The sequence below is a fragment of the Protomyctophum bolini genome, assembly GCF_963924005.1.
Source record: "Protomyctophum bolini genome assembly, chromosome: 19".
In the NCBI taxonomy this organism is placed as follows: domain Eukaryota; kingdom Metazoa; phylum Chordata; class Actinopteri; order Myctophiformes; family Myctophidae; genus Protomyctophum; species Protomyctophum bolini.
In genome coordinates, this window is record NC_137880.1 from 18,225,065 (window position 1) to 18,249,058 (window position 23,994).

At 40.2% G+C, this 23,994-nt stretch overlaps 2 protein-coding genes across 3 annotated transcripts; one reads left to right on the plus strand and one right to left on the minus strand.

The window, feature by feature from the left end:
• Window positions 1-532: 532 nt before the first annotated feature.
• Window positions 533-10,680, minus strand: ppil4 (peptidylprolyl isomerase (cyclophilin)-like 4). Its single transcript, XM_080791299.1, has 13 exons — window positions 10,577-10,680; window positions 10,155-10,222; window positions 9,887-9,951; window positions 9,650-9,767; window positions 9,093-9,235; window positions 8,642-8,738; window positions 7,883-7,999; window positions 7,606-7,730; window positions 7,261-7,327; window positions 5,441-5,552; window positions 4,708-4,804; window positions 3,145-3,280; window positions 533-1,907 (listed from the first exon to the last, which is right to left on the minus strand). The coding sequence occupies exons 1-13, from the start codon at window positions 10,644-10,646 to the stop codon at window positions 1,683-1,685; spliced, it is 1,440 nt and encodes a 479-aa protein (XP_080647425.1). The 5' UTR covers window positions 10,647-10,680; the 3' UTR covers window positions 533-1,682.
• An 89-nt stretch (window positions 10,681-10,769) lies between these two features.
• ginm1 (glycoprotein integral membrane 1) lies at window positions 10,770-21,792 on the plus strand. 2 transcript variants are annotated; one of them, XM_080790806.1, is made up of 8 exons: window positions 10,770-10,940; window positions 11,089-11,160; window positions 14,140-14,239; window positions 14,863-15,017; window positions 15,171-15,330; window positions 17,058-17,275; window positions 18,730-18,893; window positions 19,163-21,792. In XM_080790806.1, exons 1-8 carry the CDS (start codon window positions 10,845-10,847, stop codon window positions 19,266-19,268), a joined length of 1,071 nt encoding a protein of 356 aa, XP_080646932.1. In that variant the 5' UTR covers window positions 10,770-10,844; the 3' UTR covers window positions 19,269-21,792. The 2 variants fall into 2 exon arrangements, with proteins under 2 accessions (XP_080646932.1, XP_080646933.1); XM_080790807.1 differs by having other exon boundaries at window positions 17,061-17,275; window positions 19,163-20,925.
• Window positions 21,793-23,994: the final 2,202 nt, after the last annotated feature.

Here is a 23,994-nt window from a genome sequence, read left to right on the forward strand (position 1 = left end):
ACCAACTTGCTGGCTGGCAGGCAGGCAGACAGCTACTCATAGACAGGCAGACAGACAGACAGCTACTCATGGAGAATTGGACAGGCAGGCAGTCAGACAGCTACTCATAGACAGGCAGACAGACAGCTACTCATGGAGAATTGGACAGGCAGGCAGACAGCTACTCATGGACAATTGGACAGGCAGGAAGGCAGACAGCTACTCATAGACAGACAGACAGCTACTCATGGACAATTGGACAGGCAGGAAGGCAGACAGCTACTCATAGACAGACAGCTACTCATAGACAATTGGGCAGGCAGGCAGACAGCTACTCATAGACAGACAGACAGCTACTCATGGACAATTGGACAGGCAGGAAGGCAGACAGCAACTCATAGACAGGCAGACAGACAGCTACTCATGGACAATTGGACAATTTACATTTTAGCTTTTGTTTTTAAACGAGGACTATTTAAGTGGGGAAACACAGGCACACGGTGATAATGGCACGTCCAAAATAGGGACACTATAGGGTTAATGTGATTAATAAACCACTGGAGATAAATAAGAGGATGTATCTATATTTAGATACATCCTGGGGCTGCCCTTTAGTCTACCGTTTCTAAATTGCACGTCTGATTTGGGTGGGTGGAGGGGAGACCCAGAGAATCCCTTTTACACGATAAGAGCACCTTTTTCCATGCCCACGTTTATTCTTAGTACAATTTACAAAAGTCACTTGTAAACCAAGTCAAATACAAAAAGACATGTAATCCTACGGAACTCCTGAGCGGGTGGGGGGAGAACAGGGGGTTGCAAAACAAATGTTTGTAAATTATAATGAAAATGGAGACTGATGGTTTATCTTGACATTATAAACTTATGATTGAGGTTGTATTTCATCCATTTTATTTGCCATAGCTTTATGTACATTACAGAAAAAAGGTTTTGATTCGTAACACCAATACATCGTTAGCATTTCTAAAACGTATGATGCAATTATCCAAAAGATACATAATGGCTCCCTGTCCCCATTTCTTTACATACCTACTAGCAATTCTACAAGAGCATTATTACGTGAACTTATTTTTGTTGGGGGTAAAGCATGCGTGGCACGGACAGGAATTATTTCTGTGACCTTAAAGGGAACTAGCCAATCAGCCACCTTTATTGTATTGTAACCACAATATGATAAAGGTACTGGTGGGAAGAGAAAAGAAAATATATATATTGGGAATCCCATTAGTATTGAGGTGTTCTCTAAGTAAGAAGTCCAGTAATTCTGTATGATGAGTTACCGCTTAATGTAATTCATGGTGGAAAGGCCTCAGTGATTAAATGACAGACATGACATGCATGTGTGCTTTGCGGGTACATACAGACAGCATGAGTGGAAGTGGGGTTTTCCATAGGATCTCTCACAGAGGGTTGACACAGTGGAAGCCGGAAGCCAGAACAGCAATGCTCCCAACCCCTCCTGCTGGTTCTCAAAAGTGGGGTTCTTGAGTTTAAACATTTACCCTATTAAATATTTCGGCTATTCAAAATAGTCAACCTAAGAGCTTGTACTACTTAATTTAGGTATATCCAGACAAAATGTGTTCTCTTATGGGTGTCTCAGGCGCAAGATCTTTTTACACATCAAATACGGTTTACTTTTAAGGGGGGGGTGATGTTTGAGAACCACTGCTCCGCTCACTTCAACGGTGTCTACTCCTCTCTTTGTCTTTAGACTTCTTGGGTGATCTGCTGTGACTCCTGTCCTTGCGGCTGTGGCCCTTGCCGTGCCCCTCCTGTCGGTGCTTGTCTCGAGACTTGTTGTGCTTGTGGTGTCCGTCCCTGTCTCTGGAACGAGACCGTGAACGGGAGCGCTGGCGTTTCTCGGCCTTTCTCTCTCGCTTGCTCTCCTGAGTCTCCTCGCTCTCCTGAACGAGAGAGACAAATGAGTAGTGTTGAAAGCAGTACTCGTACTAGTATAAGAATACTGTTCAAATGAAAAGGCCTACAATTACAGATTTTACTTGAGTAAAAGTACTAATGTATTGGCACAGTAGTAGTAAAGTAATGTATAACTAAAGCTGTCAAATAATTGTAGTGGAGTAGAAGTATAAAGTATAAAAAAAATGGAAATACTCAAGTACAGTATTTGAGTACGGGTAACGGCCGGGCTTTAAAAATGAGACACAAGACACTGACAATGAAGAGGAACACTGCCTGAACAAGGTCTCTGACTTTGTAAATACATGCTTTAGAAATACCCGGCCCTCATGATGTTGACATAATGTACAATCTACAGCCAGCCCGGGAATAGCATTCCCGGACTGGCTGGCACGACTCATGCTTACTCATGCAATTCTAGTTTGATGCAGTTGTGAAACTGGCATGGTGAAACTGACAAATCTTGCCCTAACCTGGCAGCTTGTCTAACAATAATAACGGGAGTCACTGTCACTTTGCCACATGCATTTTAAGTTCTGTTTTTACATTTAGCTATTGCTCTTATGCAGAGCAACTCAGAATGATGGGGCTAGCGTTCCAGATGCGCGAATCTCGTTTGAATTTGAGCATAGGCATGGTAACGCCCCGCCTGTCTGTGATTGGCCTACCGACACTGCCCGTCTTGACTGTCCTCCGAGGTGGATGCGTGGTTACGCCGTGGTGGGAAATAATACAAGTAGAGACAGAGTAGTACGGTAGGATAGAAGAGAACTATAACTTGTAACTTTTATTTTTGTAGAATAGGCAAACTAATATTGTTTATCCTGAATTAATTGAAATTATCCATACTACACTTTAAAATATGTTCTATACTTCGTCCGCTATCCCCTCCTCTACACCAAATCTCTTTGGTGTAGTCCCGCCCATGGTTGTGCTCCTCTTCGCACCCATTGGTTGCTGTTTCGTGGTTGGACAAAAATCCTTTCTCTCCATCCACTACCATTGAAATAAGGTGTTTTTCAGTTGACTGCATGGGCATATCATTTTGTTTTTAGTTTTTTCCAAAAATGATGTTATAGCAAATTCAACATAAACAAGGCGGAACCAGGACGGAACAAGGCCTGTTGGTTAGTCAGTCAGGGACCAATCAGAAGGCTGACAAAGGGTGAATTGTTTGCCCCAGAAACAATTGTTTCAATTCATTCTCAGGGTTTTACTGTGTACCTTGGATTTTTTGGGCTTCCTGCTTTCCTCCTCCTCCTCGTGGTGATGGTGCTTCTTATCTTTGTGTTTCTTCTCAGAGGGGCGATGGCTGGGTGCTTCCTCCTCCTCCTCGTCTAAAACCAGGTCATACTTGGAGCTTGTGGGAGACTTAAGGACAACTCAGGAGGTAAAAAGGTTAGTGTCTGTACAAAACATTTGTACACTCACTGAGTTACAAATGGACATGAAGACTATGCGTGTGTTATGACATGGTGCGTTTTGTTTATGGGACAAAAGAGGACGGATAAGTTCCATGAGACCATATGTCTACTAAAGTAGCATGTCCCCCAACCAAACGCAGGGCCAGACATCACAATTGACTATTTATCTTATCCAAAGTGAAGTCCAGAAGCCAGAAGGACAAAGAAAGACCTATTAACATTTTGTCAAACAGGCTACAACATTAGTGTGTTTAGTCAGCATTGGTCAGACTATTGAACAAGGCCTCTGCTTGTCACCAGGCTGTCCATGGACTTATGGTTGCACAATGCAGTTGAACCTGCACTTTAATCTCAAGTACAATGATACTCCTTTGCGCCTTAATGTCATACTGTACAAGCTTACACTAAAAGAAATGTACTACAGCCGTAAAATGTTGTTAGTCTAATTGTACGCCCTATTACAATGATGATAACCTAATTGAATGCACCCCTCTTGATGGCGGCTAATTTAGATCATTATTTCGACATTGTAAAGCAATCTCTCTTGCACATACACTAGCAGATTTTAGGATGTACGTTATAATGGGCCTACTCTTAATGAAAGACAAGCTGGTCATTATTATCCAAAAAGGAAAATTAGGTTAGCAGCATCTATCTTGCTGTAGAAATGTACTTCATTAACCACTTAAGCCCTTGACATTGTCGAAATTGTTGTATAACAAATAGCCAATTTAATAACCAATTTGTAATAATGTTACAAACTTATTTTAGTGTAATGTTTAACTTGAAAAAGAGATTGATTGATTGATTGAAATGCATAACAGCCATTTTTGGTTCAGTCAGCATGTGCAGCACTGCCCTCTAGTGTCTATCGTAATTAATCATAGCTCTGTGTTGGGAGAATTACTGTCACTCTCCTACATGTGAAAGATTAGGAGATAGGTGAATGTCATGTACATATTGTCATATTATTGGTTGAAATACCTGCTGATGTAATCATGCATTAAAAAAATTGTTTGACATGGAAGTAATTAATATTAAGTAATTTGTCATTTCAGCTATGGATGTTTTTATAAAACTAATGGATGGATGGAAATTGTCTTTCCTAATATTCCTCTTTCTAAGTCCAACTCAGTTCTAGATTTGTAGATGAACTTGTACAATATGTGGTACAGGGTTGGATATTGTACATGTACTTTATGGCTGTGCCGTACCCGTGGTCACCTTGTAGGCTATCACCAGCGTTTTAATTGTATTATTTGGGTTGCATTTTATACCAAATGGTGAGGCGTGGGATGGGGTATCTTGGTAACTTGAATATCGTTGCTAAAATGTGGCACCCAAAGTGAAACCATAAGGATACTCTTGTTTGGGTTTGACTTTATCCTTCAGAGCCACCTTGGGACGGTTGCCCACGTCTTTTTCGTAGGCTTTGAAGTCATCTTTGCTATATTTTCCACCTAAGAAAAGAGGATATGATAAGTTCATTGTTAAACGGACACAAAATATAACATTACAGTCACTTACGGTAACTAATGATGAAAAAATAACATAACTAGAAAAAGTGCTCCTCGGGGCACAGGTCTCCACCAGGATAATAGCGTTTGTGATGTTTGGACAAAATGTGTAGGAGTAATATAACAGATCTGTGTTGATCACATGACTATAGAGATAGTCTATACCCTTTTGCGTAATGTATGGCTAAAATATGTACGAGTAAAGAAATGTGTTTTGCAAAAATCGGCCGCATGTTGACGCCATAACAGGCCGTTGTGGAAAGTTTGGTCTGTTTACCGGTAATACTGAGAACTCTGCAGTAAAAGTATTCTCTTTCCACATTTCTATTCTCTCTCCAATGTGACTATCAAATAAACTATTACATGCTAAAAATAATTCTCCCATTCCCCCCTAAAAGTCTGTTTGTGGGTCTTATAAATATTTAACCAATAGAAAGAGCAATGAACAAGAGCATGAGACTAAATAAATATCCATTGGATTGGAATTATCAAGGTTCTTTTTTCTTGAAAGGTTTGGTCAAACCAGTCTATGGGTCAAAGGCGGTTTCTGCACGACAGCAACTGGCGGACAGCAATCACCTTTTCCTTTCCATTTAATCTTGGAGACAGACTGACTGAAGTCCACATGTATGCGGCGATCATCTATAAGCACATTGTCCATTTTGAAGTAGGCCTTTTCACAGTCATCCTCCTGAGGAGAAGGAAATATACGTTACCATGGGAGAAAAAAACCCCCACCTGTGTTAACTATACATTTATTAGTTACTGTACTGTGCTCTATACTGTATGTTAGTGTACTCTGTGGGGGTCCCCGGGGTTACCCGGAACATCCAGACCCTCAGGAACATGCCCAGGGGGCTGGCCCGGTTCCGGCGAGCCGTCCCGCGTCAGAAACGGTCGAGAAATCACAGTTAACATGTGGGGGTCCCCGGAACATCCAGAGCCCCAGGAATGGCCCAGGGCTCGTACTGTAGTGTATGTACTCTGTGCCACTTTACTCTGTGCTGTACTCTACTGGCCACTTTAGGTGTTGCAGCTGTCTGTGCTCAGACATACAGACAGACAGACATACATACACACATTGCTGCGTAATGGAGCGGTTAGCCACCACTAAAGAAAACACAGACAACAGCAGACATACAGTAATGTCTCTGGTCTCACTGGAAGTTGTGTACTTTACAAGTGACATGCTCAGGCCTTCTATTGATAAGAGCTTACTACAGCTGTTTATGCCAAAAATGCATATTTTTCCTTTTTTACAGACGGTGCACAATAATGACATTAAATGTGCCAGTTACAGGGTTCAGGGCCAGCTATTGAAATAACCATTACAACATAAATGCATGCAATTGCAAACAATTAAAAGCTAAGAAAAGCAACTAAAAAAAGTGTAAAAATTGAGTGTGTTAACACACACAAAGCAGGCAATTAACACATAAGACATAAGCACTGGCATAAGCACTGGCATAGAAGACAAGATACATGACACAAATGTCAAATGATAAGACTTTGGAATAGGCTTGTGGAGATGTCTGATGAACAAAAAATATATTTAACTGGGATCTTACCCCTGGACAAATTAACTGAGAAGTTTATTTTATTCTAATGATTTGTTTTATATTTTCCAAAATAAATTACAATATGATGATCAAATTAGAACTGGTGTAGGAACGTATGGTATAAATCTAAGTTGCGAACCTACTGCCTCATAAAGGACAGATACACCGTCGAACATAATCTAAACAAAAGACAACGATCTCTCTGTGCACAAATTCGGTCAGGAACATTACCATTAGCACTGGAGACAGGCAGGTTTAATGCCACTCCAGAAGGAGAGATATTGCTTGTTCTGTGAACTTGATGAAATTGAAAACGAGGTTCACTTTCTGTTTTATTGTCCTAAATACGATGACATAAGAGAAACTCTGGTTAACAAGATGTCTTCTATCTGTGGGGATTTCCTTTAGTTAAATGATTATGAAATTATGAAAAAATTGAGATATGTTTTGCTAAAGGGGCTTTTGTTGTGGCAGATTTTTATTTGTCAAGCTTGGGAGAGAAGACAGAAATCATATATACCTTTTATGTTTTAAGTTAAACGCAAGTCTGTCTTCTGTCCATTATTTCCTTATTTTCCCTCCACTTTAGTCTATCTTGACAAAATGGACTACTTGAATGTACTCTCGATCAGAGTTATGTATACATTGTGTGATATTTATTTTTGTTTAATATGTTATGTTTGTTTAATAAAATCATTCATTCATCATTGTACAACCGACAAGACGCATGCATTGTGACAGGACACTGAGGACAGTATAGAAAGAGGAATGTGAGAAAAGAAAGGATTCAAATCATAAGTCTCGAGATTTGTTATAGATGAACATATGAATGAGGCTCACCTTTTCAAACTCTATGAAAGCATAGCAGAGAGACTCCCCAGATTTCCAGTCTCTGATAATCTCACAACTGCACAAAACAAGCCAATCAGTTATGTTCAAATGACAGTATGTAGCCAATACCAGAGGTTACCATGTGCATTATTGTATGCACATCATGGTAAGTATTGCTGACTGGTTACTTATGTCAGTAATTAAAAAATGCAATCCACATTTGACCTTTTAATGAGCAACTGTGCCCAAGGGCGTCTGCTAAATTGAGTAAATTCCTAAGATGTAAACTTAACTCTACATTATACTCTGTATTGTCGTGTTATGCTAATCAGTAACTAGGAGGTGCAGGCTTGCCATTTAATGGACCCAAAGCGGGAGAAGATGATTTCCAGGTCGTCGTCTGTTGTGACCGGGTTCAGTTTACAGACAAACAGCACGTTCTCTGGAGGCTTGACCTCTGCATCAGGGAGGTCACCCACCTGTAGGAATGAACACATCAAAGATGTCAATGTGTGAGAAGTTGAGAACACATTAATTCTAATATATTTATATTTATCGAATAAAGCACTGAGATAAAAATATTGGTATTGCAAAATGCTAATATGAACGGTATCATGTGGTTATTTCTCACCATCTCCAGCAGAATGGCCTGAGTCTTGGCCTCTTTCTCCTTCAGGATCTCATCCAGTTCCGCAGCCCCTTTCCCCTCCATGTCATCTATGGCTTCATCTGCTCCGATACGGCCACTCTACACACGCCACATTCACATTTTAAACCTTTAACACATCCACATTTACTCTGCATAAAAAATGTTTTTTTTTAATTCGTTTTCAAGTTGAAATAACATACACATGATTCACACAGTGTTAGCAGAATGTCATGCGAAAAAATAATCATAAAAAGCAACTTGAGCTTCAGGTAGGAATAGACTTTGCCAATGCAGATTCTAACGTATTCATTTAGAAACACTTCTTATTCTTATGGAAAATTAGGCCATATGACCATGAAAAATCTGCTTTCTTCTTGTGTCTCCTTGTTCATCTACTAGTGCTGCACAATTAATCGAAAAAAGACCGAGATCTAGATTCAGACACCTATGCAATCTAATTTTGTGAAGAATCATGCAGCACTAGTTGTCTGTCCAATTCATTTTAGATACTCTTATGTTTTTGTTTCTGAGTTTTTAATAAATATCATGGAAAAGTTTTGATCGTGTGAGAATCGTGATCTCAATTCTTCTGGAGGAAAATCGAGATTCACATCTGAGCAAGAATGATGCAGCACTACCATCTACTGTTCTTTGAGCATTAGTGAGGACTGACGACCAAATATATTATATGGAGATCATGTTGAAAAAAGTAAATGTTCCTTTAAATAAAAGGCTACCCACATCTAGCTGCTCTTTGGTGGGCTCTGGGGAGCGATCAGGCACTGGCAGGTTAGGAGGGTCATCAAATGGATCTTCCAGGATCACTGTGTGGTTTATTCTGAAATGACATTACAGCTATGATTGAATTTAGTCCACTGACATGACATTCATTCAAAAGGTTTAACACATTAGGCCCTGCTTATCATGCTAGGGTTGGATGGCTCAGGGTAGAGGACAGAAACATGCAATGGGCCTGGTCTTCAAGATACTCAAGGGACCAGTGCCCATGTACCTGTCAAACTACTTCGACACAAAACATTAATCGAATTTGTTCTACCGTTATATCACCAAAATGTGAAATGCCCTACCAACAGCCATCAGAAATTCTGACTCCCTACCCTTGGAAAAAAATTGAATATCATAAGCATCTAAACTCTAAAGGAAGGGATTTGCCATGTTGATTCTACTCCACCTGATATCCTGAAAGGGCATAAAGTCCTTATCAACAAAGGCCTCGTTGATCTTGGCCAAGATGTCCATGCCTTCTGATACCTCCCCAAACACAGTGTGGACTGTGTCCAGGTAATCCAGGTTCTCTCCGGTGGTGATGAGGAACTACAGAGACAATAAATACCGGTACCACATTTAAATGTGAAGCCTCGAGTCCCTATTCATTCATAAACATTTGGCAAAAATAGCTCATCTACAAGCTCAGAACATGATGCGATCTTGTAGATTGGGGTCCCCCAGTAGTTTCCTGGGGGTGGGGGACCCTGGTCAACAAAATAATATACAGTTTATGTGGTTTAACATGGTTACTGTTGCTGCTGTGACATCTGAATATACCTCTGTGGATCATTTAAAGTTTATCTTATCATTAATCTATGCTTACCCTGATCAGACACCACAATTCACATCAGAGCGTCCCAATGACTTATGAACAGTAGCTCCAGCCAGCATTGTCTCCCTTACTTTCGATGAAGACTGGCAGACTGGTAAGAATGTTTATTTGCGGTAGATTTAGATTACCTGAGAACCATGTTGATCGCTCCCATTGTTTACCATGGACACCATCCCCTTCTTCTTGTGTTTGATGCGTGGCACCTTTTCTACATCAAAAAAGCGAGCCTGGTCCCCATATAGTTTCCTAATGAAAGCAAAGAGATTTGTTTTGACTAGTGCTTTTGTTTGTCCCTTTAGAGTCATATATTACACAGCATTGTATACAGATAGTATGGCAGTGACCATTACAAATAAATTACTTACCCATAGATGGACTCTCCACCACGGCCTGTCCCGGTGGGGTCTCCAGTCTGTACAATGAAGTCTCTCTGGAGGGACGAGATAAATGCTCCTCATTAAATTATTACACTAAGGACTTAACATTGACTAGCTAAAACACATGTATAAAAATGTGAAATGGTGCGCAACGAATCAGGCCAATATGGAGTCATGGACCAATTGTGCCCCCCCCCCTATATGTTTCTAGCAGTGATTGTACGCTATATCATGACTCGACGATAAGCATCTTTACCTGAACATTGTGGATGAGGCAGTAGTTGTAGAATTTTATTTTGCATAACTTCAGAAAGTTCAGGGAAGCTGCAAAAATAAGCAAGACATAAAGCAAGACACGCAATCACACGTGACATGCGTAGCATGTGGCTGTCTGATTTATAATAATAATAATAGAAATCACGATAAGAGCCTTGGATCAAGACTATCATAGATGTATTTGATCTATTTTGGTCTTTATCCAAGGCTAAGTTCATTAGTCAGTATTGTCACGTTGTGATCAAAACTAAAACCAGCGCGCTAGCAGAGCTAGCCAGCACTCCTGTCAAACTAGCCAGCCAGTTGTGCTTCCATTTTAGCGAAATGTACCTTTCAACTTAATTTATAATTAATCCATAACATACAGCTGGCTGTTATGTCGTACTAGTAATGCTTTCTTACTTTTAGGCCTTTCTTCTGTAAACAAATCAATGACAATGTCTCCCAGAGTCGTTTCAAGCAGCACCGCCATGACGATCACCAACAACAACACACACGCACGAGGTGACGCATGCACGTCGCACGCCTCCTCGCGCTACGCGATGTAGATGTCATGTACGCATGCGCTGTTACGTAATCGTCATATTCCTTGTGACAGATGTGTAGCTTTGTGTTTTTGTTGTTGTTGGAATTATAGCAGGCAGCTTCTCTGTCCATTAAGCCACAAACAATGAACACAATGCAATCAACAATGTATGCAGTCTTTCTGCTGCTCTGTGCTTCGCTCATTGACGCTGAATCATCATCGCCCAAGCAAGTGAACACGGTAAGTAAAGAGTAAAGAGACAACATTGATCGCAAATGTTCGCAGTACGTGCTGATGATGCGCTAGCATGACTGTTTGCTAGCAGAATGAAGCCAGCCATATTTATGCTCAGTGGGATGATAACGGCACTGTGTCCTAATTCTCACAGGAAAACATTCTCATTAATGTGACAGCGGGAACAGTGGGCGACGCCGAGATACAAGAATCCAATAACTTGCAGGTAAATAATTTGAAGCCAACACTTACACAACACAACCATGCAGTGTACCATAGCTACAGCGTAGCTAGCTATAGAAATCATGCAGAGGGCAGCAGGGTGTTATTGCAACATTCGTATCCCCGTCACAATCTGTCTCCCCTTTGCAAGTTGCATTGATTCGGTTGACCTTAAAACTTTAGTTTGCCCCAACTACACCCCTCCACGAGGCTCCATCTCTACCAAGTTTGTACAAATGTAATCATGTTTCATATATTATTATTTATTAGACATTATTGTGCCCTGTACAAATAAGATAATTACAAGAGTTCTTAATGAGTTTGTTGAAGATAACCCACCTACCTGAGTTCAGGAAATAAATGCTGAACTACAGCATTCAGGAAATTGATTGATTGATGTATTAACAGTTTGCAGAATTACAGTACATTTCATGCACAAACTCAATACAAAGACTGTTAACTGTGAGTGGACGACCCAATTAAGCATTACACTTGTTTACAAGAGGGTCCACCATGTTCAATTCATCAAAACATTTAGAGACGTACAAATAGACACTTCCATATAGTCAAAGAACAGATCAGGAATTCACCATAAAGGAAGCAAAAAGGGAAAAGAAACATATACAGTGAGGGGAAAAGTGTGGGGCGGTGGGATTCAGATTTTACGGGGGCCATTTTCGAATTGCAGCCGTCCGTTTTTGAAGGAGTCAAGGGATTCACATGTCTTAATGACTGTTGGTAGGGCGTTCCACATTTTGGTGGCATAGGAGCGAAAATAATTTAGTCCCTTGTTTGTGCCGAAACTGGGTTGTACATGGTTTGTTGCACTCCCGCTGGTGTTGTGTACATGGGTATCTTGGTGGTGTATCGAATCTTGTGGACCAGACCCATTGCAAGATGCTGTACTCTGTCGTCGACCTAGCCCCGCAAGCAGAACCCGAATGTAGTAAAGTTTCTGACACTTTTAAGACTTTACTGCATTGGGTCCTGCTTCAAGTGGGGCTGTCGCCAGTTACGCACAAACAAATACAATGTAAACAAGCCATGAGACGGACTTCTGCGCGCTTTTACCATGGTTATTTATGTATTGACTTACGAATGTGCGAACTATAAGTACCTTACATACCATACCGACACATCTCCTGTGTCGCGGAAGCCGTTAAGTATTTTTAATCCATGATTGATTAAAAATGTCGCTTCTTCCTACCTTGTTTATTGACACCTCATTGTACCGCCTATCTGGCTAGCTAGTGGTGCTACAGCTATGACGGAGCAGATCAGAGGAAGGGACATAGCCCGCAAAGCCAACCGCACATCGAGAGGCGGTACAATAAACGGTAAATAAACAAGAAGAAATCAAAGCGACATTTTTAATCAAACATGGATTAAAAATACTTAACGGCTTCCGCGACACAGGAGATTTTATCAGAGGTATGTAAGGTACTTATAGTTCGCACATCCGTAAACAAACACAATAAAAAGCGTCCTAATTCCGCGCCGATGGACTAAACGATGAGTTTGAGTATATCCGCGTCCCAACAATCGCATTGAAAAATCTTAGCTTGACCAGGAACCCTACGGGTCAGCCCGGTTCGGTTCGGATTGGGCTGACCCAGGGGGTTCCGAGAGGGGCTATCGTCGACCCTAAGCCATTCCAGCCTGTCATACATCTCTCTCTACAATAATGATATTTTATTGCATGAAATCCAAATTAATAAAATTGTTATAATTCAAGCAAAAATAAATTATTGCATACCATACAATTGACCCTTACTTGTATTATTAATGTGCTCATTGTGCTGGTATATTAACTATAAGGCAGTTTAGATGCCAAAACCTTGGTTCCTTTTATTTTAATGTGCCAAATGCCAATACATGAAGTCTGTGTGGCTGCTTGCCATTATCCCAGCCATCCCCTGGGTTTTTAGTGTCCCTGAACAAGAAAATCACACATACTACTCGCAGGCAGCTGATTTTTTATTAATTACTACAATCTACAACATGCTTTTGCTTGCCTGTCAGAAATGGGAGCAGTTCCCCAAAGTATGTGACAAGTGTCTTTATTTGCACAAATAGGTAACTGACATGTCAATGTTGTCATTTACTGGAAAGTTGGATGTCAAGAACTTCCACAGTTGTACGGGAAAGTGTATGCCCCACACACTGTACGGGATTGACTGGTTGAGTCACCATTATTAGGAAATCAATCAAATCAAAACTTTATTTATATAGTACGTATAAAACAACCGAAGTTGACCAGAGTGCTTCACAACAAAAGACAACAATAAACAAATTCAAATACTATACAGTGCCTAAAAAGGTTAAAATCAGTTCACATTAAAAGCAAGGGAAAAAAGGTGCGTTTTGAGAAGGGATTTGAATATATTAATAGATTGAGCAGCTCTAATATGGGGGGGGAGGTTGTTCCAGAGCTTAGGGGCTGCCACCGCAAAAGCGCGGTCACCTCTTGTTCTGAGGGTGCGTGATGTTGGCACGGTCAGCAATGACTGGTCCGCAGACCTCAGAGCTCTGGTGGGGTAGTATTGGTGGATGAGTTCGGCCAGGGGGGCCAGGCCGTTGAGGGATTTAAAGGTGAATAAAATAATCTTGAAATCGATTCTCTGTTTTATGGGGAGCCAATGGAGTGAAATTAAGACTGGTGTGATGAGGAAAGGTGCCCATATAACCAATATAATAATGCATAATGGCTGTTAAGGGCAGTGGTCCCCAGGTTGATTCTCAGTCAGGTTGGTGGTCCCTGGTTGAAAATCCCTGCTCTAGACTAATCTACTTTAAACTTTGATCAAGTACACTTAATGAACACATATGTCTAATTTTCTTTGTTTCTCCATTGTTTAACAACCTGGGAAAATACGTGTGTGCGTGTTGTTTATCATAACACCATTGGGTACTAAAATGTAACTAACTGAAATTGGAAGAATCAATCTAACCTAATGTCTTGATTATTTCTTTGACATTTCAGATCAATCTAAATATATCTGTGGATGAAGAAAAAGTACTCATCAATGACATTCCCGTGGAGCTGTCAGGGGTGACGAGGCTAAACTGCCAAGCACTGCTCTGTGAGTTTTCTCATTGTTACAGGATACTGCGCAGGGGTTGACACTTGGGTTCAGTATCGGGCAAGTACAGATCATGTTCACTTGCCCAAAGGTCATGCCCGCTTGCCCAAAAAGTAAATCGTTCATTATCAAATGATAGGTAAAATTTGAATTACCGTAACATGTTGTACATGCAACAATGTAACACTTATTTTTTACTTTCTGGGGTTGTGCAATAAAAAATGTCAAACCTAAATTTTTATGCCAAATAATTACATAGCTATGAATATGACTATTGTTATTTTAGTGTAGCAACAGTGAAAACGGCACATTATACACAGTTAAACAGTGCTCTTATTTCACAGACCAGAAGACGGAGTGCTCTGGTCATGTTCAGATATTTAGACAGATACCGTGTTGTGTTTATAGACAGTTGCGTCCCCTCTCAAACAAGTACTTGCCCGGTTGGGCAACCTGAAAGCCAACTCCACCTGCCCGAAGGTTTTATTGACCTTCCAGGGGCCTGTTTGTGTGGTGCTAAAGTGGTCCCTGGCTATCATCTGAGTTTGATAGAGGTGACATGTCGTTGTCAGGTGTCTTCACATTTTTCTAAGCCTCTGTATATTCACCCTTGTTTTCCTCAGTGGACACCATCAATGGAACCAGTGAGTTTGAATCGGGGGACCTGGTCTCGACCGTCACCCGTGTGATGGTTAACCAGAATCGGCTTTATAGCGACTCAGAGGAAGTGGTTGCTCTGCAGGTGTTCAGCGAGGTCATAGAGATGGAAGGCAGGAAGGTAAACCTAGGCAAACTAAATGGGTCAGCCATTTGACTCTTACTTTATACTCGGGGTGGGATGTGAATATGGTCTACCATATGCATGGAACAGAGATTGGACATTTTAATGGTCTTGTGAAATATTAATCTAATTTCACTTCCATTTATGTAGGTCCACCAACCTGATATGTGTGAGGTGAAGATACTCATGAGCCCGAGTTTCCAGAAGCTAGCTCAGTATACCAACATCTACCCTATTGGACACAGTGAAATCTTCAGAATTCCCAGGGAGAATGATGTGGTCATCACAGATCCAACCAATCCTAAAAAGGGTACAACTCAACCTTATTGTTATTAAACCTATAAAATGTTTGATGGCCTCCTATGCCCATGTGTGTTTGTCTGTACCACGGAATGTGATGATTTGATTGGCTGAGCACGGAATGTGATGTATGATGATAAGAGTGCCCCTCACTTCACACAAGTGTGATTTATTTTCTTCACCCTCTGTAGTGGTTTGTTCTTCTTAGCCTCTGCTTTGTTGACGATACTTGAATATAGTCTTGGCACTGTGGGCTCTATTTTTGAATAATAACTATTCAAAAATGTTCAAAACTTTTCAAAATAGTAAAAAAGTCAAAGTAGTTTAGGGATTAGGGTTTAGCATGGATGAAAACAGAGCCCTATGGCTTTAACCTAGAACCCAAACCACACCAATGATTCACCATGCAACTACTTGCAGCCATTATCCCTAATAGCAGTTGCAAGGGGTTCCATTGGTGCGGTTGACCGCTAGTCGAGTTGCGACTAGTTGGTTGGGATTTATTCGTATAAGATTTATAACATTTTGGCTGGGGACCCCTGCCCCTCTCCCCACCCCCAATACAATACAATGATCACTACAATAACCTTAATATTAGAGAAAATACACCACAAATAAATACTGAAACCAGATATAATCATTAAGGAAAGTTTATGCGTAAACTGTTCATTTCCATTGTCCAGCCATTCAGTTGCCAAAAAACAACAACTTTATTTTTTATAATCTGGGGACACCCTGAGGGGTTGCAACCCCCAGGTTGAGAGCCTCTGGTATAAAAGTTATACTATACTACATGATTATGGCAAATAATCACAGAATGTCACTGCAGCTGCTGTATACTCCTGCAGCTGCTCTATACATCTCCTTACAACGGTGTTTTACCAGATTTTGCTGTTTGTGTTAAATAGCACCATAAAACCGCCATTACCCTTTTCATGTCACGCACCCCCTAGAGGGCGTTTGCGCACCACAACCACAGTTTGGGAATCCCTGCTATAAGGTATTGTCTTATTGTAGGGGTTCAGCTTTGCAGAGAGCATAATTCTTCAGAGCACGTGGTCACTCAGGGCCGATTCATACTCTTATTTTAGAGCCGAATAAAAGTCGGTTCGGCTCTGTAGAGCCTACATTTTTACATCATTTGAAGTTCGGGGGGGCGGGTACCGTCCTAAAGTCGGCTATTCGGTGCTACTGAAAATGTCTGACTAGCCGAAATCATTTCGGCACTACAGCGCCGAAACAGCGGTAAAATAGGAGTATGAATCGGCCCTCACTGTATACTTGAAAAAGACTGAATGGTCGAATCATCGTAAAACTGCTATTGTCACAAATAATACTTTTGGATAATTCATTCAAAAGTGATTTGCGAGCCCCCGCTTTTTTCTCACATGGTTAATTATACCATGGCCACTTTCCAACAATTCAAATATAATAACTTTTTCATTCAATGGCAACTGGCACTGTCTAAACCAACCTTGGAAAAAATAGGACCTTAAATTTTACCAAATGGGGGAAGCAGAAGCCATAAACTACAAACTAGAAAAGAGTACCCAAAAGGTTGAAACATAGTTTTAATAGACAGCTTGTAGAAAATGTTAGCTTAAATAAATATATAGTATTCATAGGAATTTAGACGAGAATGTTATATGGTGTGCAGCTATGTGAAAATAATGCACACCCAAATGATTCAACACTCAACAAATTAACTGATTTCTTCTTCTCGCCTTGTTGCATCAGCAGAGGACCAAGTCTTCTCTCAGACCACCAGCCAGTACCCACTGAAACACGCTGAAACTACCCAGGAAGAGATAGCTGCCCCAGGCAAACTCCCAGAGACCCCCCTGCGCATGGACCCGGATCTGCTGTACGACGGCGGTGATGACAATGGTGACGATGACGAACCAGGCCAGTCAGACCAGATTCAGACCGAGACTGAATCTCCATACAGTTACTCTGTAAGCATATTTCTGAAATCACATCCAGTTTAGCACTAAGACCTACTGGTACTTGTACTTGGTTCAACAAATAGCAAAATATCAATCTACAAGCTCACGACACATTAAAAAAAGGGTGGTTGAAACATTTCACCTATAATGACATGCCCAAAATAGGGATGCCAGGTTGAAAGCAGTCTTGTGTAGCTAGATGATGGAGATCTCCACCTACTGATGTGTCTGGGGAAATCTAAGAAAACCAGCGCTAACAAACCTAAGCCTACTGCTTTGAATACCAAATATGATCATTGTCCCAAGTATGAGGGATCACCGTCTTTACATTGTTTGTGATGCTGTTTTTGTTTTTTCATCCAGTGTCTTTCACCCCATTCATTTAATGTAGATGTCACCAGACTTTTCAGTAGGCAGAGATCTCTGGCTCACCTGAGACTTAACCCATTCTGCACGGGAACCCCTTTTGGTGTTTTAATAAAGCATTATGTTATACTTTAGCTATTGAAAAATAGCAGATCTACAAGCTCATAGCTATGAACTTGTAGGTCTGCTATTTTTGAAAAATCGTGAAAATGATACAGAAACATAAGGGTTTTTTTTTCAGAAAACTGTCAGGATTTCGAAGACATTATTTTTTTTAATTTCGACGTCAGGCCTAAATGGGTTAAGACTTAACCTTGTGTCACCAGCCCAGTCTGTGTTCCAAAATCGCCGTGTGAACCAGTCTGAAGCGGATGGTAATTTACATCATGTTGTAGTCATTAGGCAGGAAACCACTAACCTGACTTTGCCAGATGGGGGCGGTATTGGGTAACCATGTTCCCCAACACATCCCCATCTGGGATCTCTCAGGGAGTTGAGCTAACACCGAACAGCTCCTGTTCGAACCAATCAGCGTGAGCTAAGGGCGGGATATGTGCGAAACCGGATGTGAATCTATATAGACACGTCAATATGATTGGTTATGTTTGCACGCCCACACGGTGATAGACAGACGGTCCCATCCAATCATCTACCAAGTATCTTGAAAAAAATGAACAGCCCCGTCGTCGAATTGCCTCCCGAGATCCCAGATCCCAATAAGCTGTGAAACAAACTTGTGTAGCAAGCTTCTTGGATCTGGCAGCGTCAGGTTAGGAAACCACAAGGCGGAATAAGAATTCCGCCATTCATAGTACTGATTCTGTCTTGTGGTTTCCTGCCAGATGACTACAAATCATTGACTACAACATGACGAAAGTTACCATCCGCTCCCGACCGGATCATAAACCCGAAATGAAATGCTGCCCAGGCCACACAAGACTAGGTTGAAAGTTGATCATGTTGACTGACCACCTGGCCTGTTTTGGAAGTGGCAAAAATTGGCAGACTGGACCTGTTTTTTTTTATATTGATGGACAAAGAAAAATGAAGTTCAAACCATATTTTATTATTAAAACCAAATGGTCTCCTGTCCTCAGGCTGTGTGTCGGTGGGTGGAGGAGGTGCGAGAGCGTCTGAGGCGCTTCTGCTCAGAGTCCCTGCCTCTGTTCTTCCTGGTGATGTGGGTGGTGGTGATTGGTGTTGTTGGCTCAGCTGTCATTGTTAAGATCCTGGACATGTTTTTCCCAACATGTGAACACAAGTAAGTAAATAAATGTGTTGAATTTACTATACTGCTTTAGTAAATTAACCCCTGCAGTCCCTGTTAGAATTAGGTTTTTGTGGATATGGTGATGGGCAGAAAAATAATCTTTTCATTTTATAAACAATTATATATATATTATATTATAATATTTGAATTACTTCTAACTTACATATAAAATTTGCTCTGCAGCTGCCTTCATATCCATGTCTCATCCATGGCGCCTTCCCTTGCCATCTGAATATGACAAACTTTTATTTTTCTCTCAGGCGAATGTTCCATTTAAACCCTGTCACCTTGCTACCAGAGGATGAGAAACACACTCTACTAGAGAACATAGAGATAGAGGTAGAAGAAGAAGAGAAGAGACCTTGAATGAAGATGGATTAAGTGAATGTTTTTCCTCAGTCCAGATCCCAGGGTCACTTACTTTTCATTCATATTTGCTCATTAATACTGGCTGCAGTGTTTTGAATTTCGCATCTCAGTGGTCTCATGGTTCCTCTTTCCAGGGTTTCCAGCCAGTTTGAATCGTCCATTTTTATTTCTGGTCGGATTTGTTGGTTATTTGTTATTGTGGTTGCTTTAGGCAACACACTATTGTTCTCGGTCCGAGAATGTATTGCCAGCAAAGTGAACCTGCTTTTTCTTAACTTTTGCACAACAGAAAAGTGAAGCTTTTGGTCATGCTTCACACACTGTTGTCATTGTCACTGTTGTCATGCTTCACATGACATCACAATATATAATATAAATGGTAAGACGGAATTCAGTTCCCAGTGGATTCCTCGCGATTCACGTCAGTGCAACCACACTTGCAATTTCCCAGAATTGGACCTTTCTAGTTATATCGTATTTTGAAATGAATATAAATGGCATTTCGTTATCACTAATTGGAATTGCCAGTTTGTGGGCCAGATGTTATAGTGTTTACATGTTTACAATTTAGGCTAAGTATTATATATAAGTATTATATAGTATAGCAATACTATACATTTGGCCTCGTTCACATTTAGGTGTGAGTAAAGCTCTGCTTGTATCAAACATTTACTGTTGTGGTAGGTTTGTGTAGAGAAAGACTACCCTTAGATGAAGTTAAAGGTTTTAATGAGTAAATATGAATGCAAAAAAGAATGAACGTTATTGAGCTGGATCTAGGCCTTTAGATTGTCACATTCATTCAAGACTGACCTTTATATGTAGCAATTATTTTCCAGTCACACAGTAGTTATTTCCCCAACATTGCACCATTATTTGAAATTATGCCTTTAAAATCTTACCACTGAAAGAACATAATAGGGGACCTAATGCACGCTGTTCTGGTTCATATGCTGATTGTCGTACCTCACAGTGCCTCGGTATCTAATCTACTTTGTACAAGTGTGACTAGTTCAGTCAGTGACTATGATTTTGATTACTTTCAAATCTTTAGTGTTTATTTTCTTGTCATCTCTCCTGTTAATTTGACTGGAGAATATAAGCAATGATGTTACAACTCTGTATGCACTCGATAAGTCAAACCGTTGATATGACTTTGATATGCTGTATTGTAGAGACCCTGCACTACAAATTGTTATTTAGATCTATGTACATGATGTCCTAAAACGCACTTGTCGTAAATTGAATGTGAATATGCTGTTGCATTTGTCTAAATGCTGAATTTTAAGCTGCATGGGCTTTGGGCTTATAGGTGTGAATGACTTAACTGGAAATTGATATGAATTTACTTGAGTGGCAAGTGAACTAGATAATGTTAACCAGGATAATCTGGACCGTATGAAGCCCAGTCTCACCCGAGATCTCTTGTTATTTCTTGCAAATGAGAAAACTTCAACACTTTTATTCGGCTTTATGTTGTCTCTGCTAAATTTGTAGGTATAGAATATGGAATGTGAAAGCTAAACATGGCACACAATGTAAATCTGTCTATTTCATATGTTTTGCAACATTGCACCTTTGAATTGGCTCCTGCTGCTTCTTTGATATGCTTGTTTATGAATGTGCTAACTTAAATCCTTTGTGTGATTATGAATTCTGAGTGTGTGCAATGTTATTCTGACAGGTTATTCCCCTTAAAAAAATCTCTCGTGTGCAATAGTAGAATAAGCTTTAATCCTTGATCACTATGTAATGATACAAGGAACACATTAACCCATTTTGACCTGAGATCAGATTCTAAAGTCATCCTGACAGTTTTCTGAAAAAGCTATGTTTCTATGTCAGTCGTTCTTCGATTTTTCAAAAATAGCAGACCTACAAGCTCGTAGCGCCCACTCAGTGGCGCGCTATGACCTTGTAGATCTGTTTTCAATAGCAAAAGCATAGCATAATGCTAAAGCATAGCATAATGCTAACACCAAAATGGGTTTTAAGGACCCAGGGCCACTGTGCTCAAACAATAGTCCCTATGTTTGCAATGCAAGTAGAAAAGGAAAAAAAGGGAATGAGAACATTTTCTAAACGGTTTTCAGCTTCATATCAACTGGTCTCAGAAACCTTGTTAGGCTGTTTAAAAGATTCTACTTCGCCACAAAGCAGGAGGCATGACAAAAAAAGCAGTTCTATAAATAATTCTCAAGACGAGACATGGCAAAAGCATGATGTCACTGTATTTGGGTTTTAAATGATGCTGCCTAATGCATGCCTGAATGCACTAGTGAAAGGTGCATGTTTAGTCTAGTGTTGAATGCATTCTTTCACAGCAGTTGTAAGTGAAGTGAGAATGCATGATCACTTAGACTAACTTTCGATGAACATAACTTTATTTACCACTTTTCAAGGTACAATTTCAAGTGTAATAAAACAGACAAGTCAAGAATACACGTAATAAAAGGCTCACCATGAATTTAAAAAAAAACAATGTTATATAACATAACGGAATAAAATAGGTAAATACAGATTATTCTCATTTTTTCTATTTTCATGGTGTCACACTCCATTTAAAATGTCTTGTCTGCCATGCCAAAGCAAGACTTGGGGACATTGGTTTTACTTAAATCTGGTTATTATTAACAATTATTATTGTTTTTCTTATGGCTATGAAAGAAAATCCATTTGATGATTGCAGTCATAATAATTTAAGACTACACTTTAATACTGACATCATGACATTGAAATACAGCAATATATGTTGTGTTTCTCCCTAGGTTACATAAAACAATGTAATGAGCACACTTACTGCTTAGAGGACATTTATGACAATATCAGTGGACTGGTTCATAATAGAGTTAATGCTCTGTTAGTCAGAAATGTTATTTTATTGTCTTGGGCTTGATGGAATCAGCAGTCACATTTGGCTTGAGTTCTGGTGCTGCTCTCCAAATACAGTATCAGGTCAGTGTTTTTCACCTAAAGCGGGCGATGTAGACAAAATAACAAATACCTGTGTTGGTGGAGACTATTTGTGTATTCATTGAATATTTATGTAATGAGATACATGATAAATAATAAACATAACGGCTCAGGGAAATTCACAAAATGACATCACTACAATATTCAAAATCCCAGACGATATCTAGTCCCGTATATTATCAATATATTATTGCCCAGATGTTTTCAGCAATCCCATGAACTGTGATTAGGATTTTTTCTTTCCATTCACAATAAATACTAAATAGCCATCTGACAGCCAATTGTTCCACAAACACTACTGTTTTGTTTAAAATACTGAATGCTCATAATGGACTCAATCCCCATTTTCGTTTGAAAACTCACCTTCGAGTCTTAGTTGCTGTCCTCTATGAAGTCTTCTGTCTCGTAATTCTTGAAAAAATATGAATGGCATTCAATCAATTGATTATATGGCACAATATGGCAAGATCAATTTCACACAACTTTATTCCGGTTGTGAAAATCAGCATTGGTAAAAAGAAAGCTGATATGTCACCATTACCAACAAGCATGACTTAGCAGGAATACCGGAGAAGTCGCCGGGTTACCAACTCACCGCAGCGAGATTCCATATGTTGATCTGACCTCATCAAACCCTGTACACTCAAGACACACTCCATATATGACCAGTACAGAATTCATTCCATATGTTGATCTGACCCCCCCCCCCCCCCCCCATACCTAACAGTACTCTAGTCTATTAAACTCAAATAGGTAATTTAAAAATAAATATTCACGCCCTAATCCTGCAGGCAGGTACAGACATAGTTCTGTTGACTTGTGTATGTTAATGTACAATATAAACTCCATCTTACAAATACTTCAGGTAATCCTTTTCTTTAAGATGTTGAGGGTAAAAGGGCCTCAGACTTTAGATGTTTTGGATACCATGTGATTCTGCATATGATGCCACCATTGTTGTGTCATATTTACTTTCACAAGCAGAGCGTGCAAGTATTGTGGTCGTGCTCTTACGAATGCACGTGTATGCTCGGAGGTATATATACTGATGTGATGGTTACGCAATTAAGATAGCCTACCACAGTATAGTACTTTCAACTTACAACTTACATACTGTACATGTATACAATCAATATTGAAACATATCATAATTACGTCACCTTTGACAGCCAGTTATAACCCGACTTTAGTATTTAATTCCAATGTTTTACAGAGGCTGAGATTTGAAAGTTCGTAGCAGCAAGCAGAGCGTGCAAGTATTGTGGTCGTGTTGGGACGTATGCATGTGTGCTTGGGTGGACGTTGATACCAACCAAGCATGCAGAGTGCAGTTCTAGTTTACTTTGCAGTCACTAGTGTGCATGTGGTTCATGTGGAGATGGTTCACTCCTCTTTAGCTTAGTTGCATTTAACACTGTAAAAACTATGGTTAATGCCGATTCAAATACGATTACTAAATTAGTTGGCACTCAATTGAATAATCGATTTGATTATGATTAATCAATTAAACGTTGCGGCCCTAAAGCAAATATATATTCACACATTATCCATTTTCTATGGTGGCTATATGACAGCCATGTTACGAAAAGGAGACAATCACAGAGTTATAAGCCACAATTTGCACTTTTCTAACGAGAACATTAGACACACACTCAGACATGGCACAGCCGCACAAGGCCAGAGAGGCACAGGACTGGAGCGGAGGAAGGAGGTCCACGTTTCTCAGTTAAAATCTAGGCAGGAACAAACA

Bases quoted from the DNA above. Each gene is read 5' to 3' on its own strand.
- ginm1 (XM_080790806.1), top strand. From the start codon at position 10,845: ATGAACACAATGCAATCAACAATGTATGCAGTCTTTCTGCTGCTCTGT. The intron at 11,161-14,139 runs GTAAATAATTTG...TTGACATTTCAG, and splicing joins AAGAATCCAATAACTTGCAG to ATCAATCTAAATATATCTGT. The intron at 15,331-17,057 runs GTACAACTCAAC...TTGTTGCATCAG, and splicing joins TCCAACCAATCCTAAAAAGG to CAGAGGACCAAGTCTTCTCT.
- ppil4 (XM_080791299.1), bottom strand. From the start codon at position 10,646: ATGGCGGTGCTGCTTGAAACGACTCTGGGAGACATTGTCATTGATTTG. The intron at 3,281-4,707 runs GTATCCTTATGG...GTCTCCCACAAG, and splicing joins AAAGTCAAACCCAAACAAGA to CTCCAAGTATGACCTGGTTT. The intron at 1,908-3,144 runs GTACACAGTAAA...TCTCTCGTTCAG, and splicing joins GGAAGCCCAAAAAATCCAAG to GAGAGCGAGGAGACTCAGGA.